This window comes from Lampetra planeri, chromosome 11, assembly GCF_965212315.1.
Source record: "Lampetra planeri chromosome 11, kcLamPlan1.2.h2, whole genome shotgun sequence".
NCBI lineage: Eukaryota > Metazoa > Chordata > Hyperoartia > Petromyzontiformes > Petromyzontidae > Lampetra > Lampetra planeri.
In genome coordinates this window covers 8,952,871-8,958,870 of record NC_136117.1, presented here as the reverse complement: position 1 = coordinate 8,958,870, position 6,000 = coordinate 8,952,871, and the positions used below count along the sequence as shown (strand labels likewise).

At 42.5% G+C, this 6,000-nt stretch overlaps 1 protein-coding gene across 1 annotated transcript; it reads right to left on the bottom strand.

Annotated features, from left to right (window-relative positions):
* Positions 1 to 726: 726 nt before the first annotated feature.
* LOC144721419 (galanin receptor 2a-like) lies at positions 727 to 1,803 on the bottom strand. Its single transcript, XM_078599033.1, has one exon. The coding sequence runs from the start codon at positions 1,801 to 1,803 to the stop codon at positions 733 to 735; it is 1,071 nt and encodes a 356-aa protein (XP_078455159.1). The 3' UTR covers positions 727 to 732.
* Positions 1,804 to 6,000: the final 4,197 nt, after the last annotated feature.

Genomic DNA, 6,000 nt, shown 5'->3' with positions numbered 1-6,000 from the left:
CGGAGCCAGGATTTTCAGGTAGGGGGGACAACCCCTCCAGCAATGAAAAATGATAGGAGTTGTTATCAAGTAAGGAGTGGTTAGTAAGTAAGGACTTGTCCCTTGCTTTTTATTCGACGCGTGTGCGGCGATGGTGCAGCCATCGATCGAGGGTCCAATTCGAACCGCGTCGTGTGATCGGCATCGCGCTCGCTGAAGGTGAATGCCTTCAGAGAAGTCGTGGACTGTATACGCAACTGCGCACAATTCTGAGTCACTTAATAACTGCTTTGCCGTTACTTATTGCCAATTATGGACTCAGACTATTGAGTCCCTGGCACGTGATCCCCCCCCCCCACTGGCTCCGCCGGTGTCTGCACCCATCCATCTCGAACATTGTCCCTCGCAATTTGGATATGCGTCGTTGTACCGCAGTTGATTTTTAGTGAGAAGTACGCTGAACACAAATAGTCAAGTAAGTTTTGCTGTAAACTTTTATTTCGCATAAAATCGGTCACCTTTGCAGACACGGGTTAGGAATAGCAGCTAACGCCTCTTCTCTGCAAAGTAAAGTTGTGCCACCCACTCATGTGCATCCTCAACTGGAGCCATGTCCACAGCCACTACCGCAAAAGTCCTGGGTGATCTCAGAAATGCTATGACAGCAGAACACAAATTACGCTTTGAAAAACTCACGCACGTAAATAACATTTCTGATTTTGACCAAGTTGCGACTGGACACTTCAACCTCAATCACGCATTTTCAATTGTTCTAAACGACGTCAAAATACAGACATTATGCATTTCTGCTGTGTTTCGAGACAAACCATTGTTTTGCAAATTTTGCTCAGAATGGCAATTCCTTAAAACTTTCTTGAGAGCTAAGCGGAACTGCCCGGAGAGAGAGAAGTATATGACTGGGTTGATGCAGCTGTTGGTGTAACAGAGGACAATTGAAACTTGGCTAACGATGGCGTAATCCAAGCTGTTGGTGAACAACTTTGCCTGGCAGAGCATGTAAACCAGCATGGGGATGCACAGCAGGCAGAAGGCTATAAAGGCAACCAGTGTCATAATCGTGGCCTGGCGGTTAAACAGAACGCTCGCCTGGTTGTTGCGTATCATGTCCCCTCTCCTCCACAGCGTGCGCACGATCCTCGAGTAGCAGAAGACCATGACGGCGACGGCCGGGATGAACCCGACGATGTTCAGTGCCACGTCGAAGAGCAGCCTCTCCCTCTCGTCCATGACCAGCGCGCAGACGTTGCGCGCACCCACGCCGACGACGCGGCTGTAGAGCCATCGGGGGGTACTCAAGCCCGAGGTGGCCAGCCAGATGAAGGCGCAGAGCAGCAGCGCGTGGTTGTAGCGCACGAGACGCGCGCGGATGGGGTGCACCACGGCGACGTAGCGCACGACGGACAGACACACCATGCTGTAGAAGCTAACGCTCATGGTCACGTGCGACGCGACCTTGAAGGCGGTGCAAACGAGCGGCCCGAAGGTCCAACTGCAGAGGACGAAGTGGAGCGTAAACAAGGGGATGACGTAGAGCAGGAGGACGAGGTCCGAGGCGGTGATGTTGAATATCAAGACGCTCGTGACGGAGGTGACGGTGTCGCCGTCTCTGCTCCGAATGCTCTCTCGCAGGGCGGCGAGCAGAACGATGTTTCCCGGCACGCCGACAATAAATATCAGAGCGCAGCCAAAAGCCAACGCCGATCGCAAATGAACGTTCTCAATCTCTGGGACGAAGCCCACGATGTCTTCTGGCTTGGAATGGTTTTGTTGAATCGTGGCATTTGTACAATTATTCAGGGACATTTCTTTTCCTGCCAATGTCAATCAAAAATGTTTACATATTAACACAAAAAAGCATATGAACGTAACATGAGCCATGGTGAAATGTGTTAATAGAACAGTGCACACTTGCTGTTACTCGCACGGCTGAGTTATGCACATAAACTAAACAATTAAATTATTGTTTTTTTTTTATCATGTAAAGCTCACTGAACATACAGCTCTTTTTCAGAAGCGACCTGGCCACACATTTTAGCTCAACGAAGTGGATTTTCGCGTGTAAATTTATATCAGCCAAATTCTCTCAAAGGGAAAAAACTGGAGGACCTGGACAAAAAAATCCACGCGACCACGGGGAGAACACGCAAACTCCAAAAATACAGGCGTCAGGGTCGGGATCGAACCCACGACCTCCTGTATACAAGACACGTTAATTGACAGCTTGCCACTTATCACCAATATTAATCTCTCTGCGTGACAACATAATATTTTGTTTGTACATTGAATGAATTACAAATGTGAAAGTGCAATTTTCTCCAAAAATTATGTAAAGATGTAAAACAGAACCTACCAGAATACATTTATGATCTACATTGTTAATGTCATTTTTTATTAGCTCACTTGAAAAAGCATTGCTTTTATGTCATCCACGTAATAATTTAGTCGCTCATTCTATCAATTTACACTGTAACTGCATTAATATCTGCTCGTGATGTATGAGCATGCCACGTCTAACAACATTTACTATGTACGTACAAATTAACTCCCTTTGACGAATGATATCACAACAGTTATTGGACATAGCAACGCGCAAATACAAATAGGTATGCAAGTATTTCTCTCCTTTTATCATTATTTCTAATCCAAAACATTAAGCGTACTCAATTGTGACAAATAACTCAGATGATGTACGACACATGCAGTGTATGCAATCTTTTATTTATATTGAAATAGGGTAGGTGGGTTTTTTGTTGTTGTTTCTTACCGTTTGAGTGCTCCCCCGTCGATATACGCCTTTGCGTTTCAGGGATCACCGGTGTTGAGAACAATGCTCTCACGATACGAGAAAAAAACGAGAGACCTCTATACCACGTGTGCTCCCAGTGCGTTGCCTCACGCGAGGAGCAAAATCCATTCAACCGCTGATAATGCAAATGCTGGCACGGGGGAGTTCCTTTTCTGCTTTGTCTTGTTTTACGTCTCATTTCCTCGAGTGTTAAATTAAGAAAGGCAAAAAAATAATAGCTAATGACATTACGCACTTTTTTTTTCCTTCTTCATTTGTTCAAAGACAACCTGTCGCTTTTTAATTAATAAAACAAAACGTGTGTAATTATGATTCCACAGAAACTGCACAGATAATTTCATATCTGGCACGCTCGAATGTATTTAACTAGGATGGTCATTATTTATGTCTTTGTTTATTAATATCATTTGTTTGTCTACATGGTAGATTTCTATTATGTTTTTTTATAGTATATGTTTTGCAGTTAATTGCATTTACCTAATGACAGGATTCTGGTAGTACTTTAGGCAATGGTGCAGCCCGGAATTTTCTGACTCATATCACTGCTGTTGGAAGGGCCTCAGCCAGAGTAAACTCTGGAAACCTGCCTCTCGAGAAATATTTTGGCCTAATCTTCCAAACCAGCCAGACGTCTTGTAATGCATGTATATGTGTTGCACTTCTTTCGCACCGTGTGTATCCAACCGTGCTCGTCGGAGGGAAGGACAACAACAAGAGGCAGGAGTGGTCACACTTTAGCCCACCATACACGAAACGCCGATCAAATGGTAGTTCAATACAAAAATATAACTGTGTTATATTTTCTTTCTATTTTAACCCTGTCGTCAACAGGTGTAATTTTTTTTAATACAAAATATAACTGCAGATATTTTATTTTCCTTTTTTAAAAATACAGTCCTCAAGAAAAATGTCAAAAACTCTTAAAACTGCCACCTCTGTCAATACAATACACAAGGCATTGGAGCTCATGGTACACCCGAAACCGCATCAGCACAAACCATGACAGATGGGGATACTACCTGATGCTCAAATCTAACATTACAAAAAAAACATCTCTCCAGTGTGCAACTGTGATCATCCAGAACAGACCACACGACATATAACGACGCAATGCCCGATCCACAAATACGAAGGAGACATCACAGCGGACACATTCTGCTGCTCCTTACGTGGTCATCTGGCTTGACCACCTGGATTTATATCGGTTGCCCTGCATCTACATCAGCCACACGGAAAAGGGAGAATGCAAGGCATACGTAACCATAGCAATGCCGATGTCACCATTGGCTGCAATAGCATTACATTAATAGTAACAATGTGAAAAAAGATAAAAGGTGCATACTCTGGCCTTCACCTTTTTTTCCCTTGGAAACAAACAACACAAATGAGACCGAGTCTTCCATTGGCTGAACTATCCCACAGACGTGAGAAATGTCACATCAAGGGACGAGAGCAGCAAGGTCAAAAGGTCATTGTAAAGTGTGAACCGTGACATGTATGCGCAACTCATCATCGACTCAACACAGAATACATTTTCACGTGGATTGTAGGTATGCTGTGTGTTCTACCGTCGTGCAGCTGCAGTTATAGACATCTGTCAATTGTTTTGCAGCCCAAAATGTATTCATTGTCCATGAAATGGAAAACATCACCTTTGCTTTGTGGCTGTTTCATGTTATAATTACAGCTTTTAATGGACGAGTGCTGTTGTTTCTATGTAAGGTGTACTTAACTCATCTCACAATAAACCCAAATTATGTTAAGTCTAATCTTATGTTGTACATATAAAAGTGCGTTGTACATTGATGAAGTTTACAGCGTGATGTGTTACAGATCTCCTCTTATCCGCAACCATAATACGCAACTCATTATCCACAGGAGGGTCTACAAATAGTCCTATTAACCGTACCCCTTTTTTCCCCTATTATCCGCAATTCTCCACCTTGTTTGCCATCCTGCATTGCTAAATTGTTTCACGGATAAAAAAGAGTCCATTGACAAATTAAACCTATTCTGTGCTATTTATACAATATTGTTTTTGTCACTGATAAATTGAGCAAATTCGTGGATAACATCGCGGATTAAAATGTACAATATTTGTTCCCCATATCACCACAGATAAGAAGAGTTATCCAGTATTATAAGAGTAGTAGTAACAACGACGATACTCCATATGTGCTTAACAAGCGACTGTTAAAATGTATACAACAATACATTAATTTGGCCTTGGAAATTACACTTTTGTGACCAATTCAGGACAGCACATCGCTAAAATAAGTGCGCCTTAAGACACACTTATTTGTAATGGCTCTTTCTATTCGTTGAATCCTTTCTTTTGGGGTGAGATTGTATTGGTGTAAGCCTGCATGTGTGTGTGTGTCTGTATTGTAGAATGCCATGCGATCTGTGGGTGAAGGTGCTTTATAGTAAAATATTATCTCAATCTCCTTTCACTCACAGACAACGAAAACCACCACAAATCTCTGCTCGAAGCATTTGCAAAAATGTAAAATTGGAAATATCAGCTCGCAATTTACGAATGTCTGCAAATGCATTCCACCCTCGCACAATGACACGCCAGAATACCGTTATGTTCAGGGACATTTCAGCAGAACTATGTATTGATTCTCTTTCAAAACTCGAGTTAAGCGATGACATTTGGATTTATCAAGATATTTTGCACCGGATGTTTTCCAGTGAAAAGCAGCGGCAAGGTTTGCAATGCAATTTGTTCACAATCACCTTATTTCAGGCATCTTGTTCAAAGTTAGTTTTTGATCCTCGTTCAATGGACAAAGGCTGACCATAATCATGGACAATGAGGTTATTCACATCTCTCAGCAAGGAGATTGCTCTATAATACGTTTAAGCTCTTGTCACTATTTTAGGAAATATGGGCTAACGATATGCATTTTCGTTCCACGTATGTGCAATCGTTTATCACCTGTTACATTCACAGCAGCTTTTTAGAACACATTTAAATATGAAGAACATTACCATAATCACTTTCATTTTAACACGTGAACACGGGTCTGATATTTAACACAAATATGTGCGCACGTTGGTTTTGATAACAATAGGTGAAAGCGCCGAGCTCAAATAATACCTGCCAGGATGAGATAGAACACATTCTTATTTCTATCAGCTTTTATTGTGCCCTTCGCTGCGACTGGCAACTCTTCGAGCGAACCTCT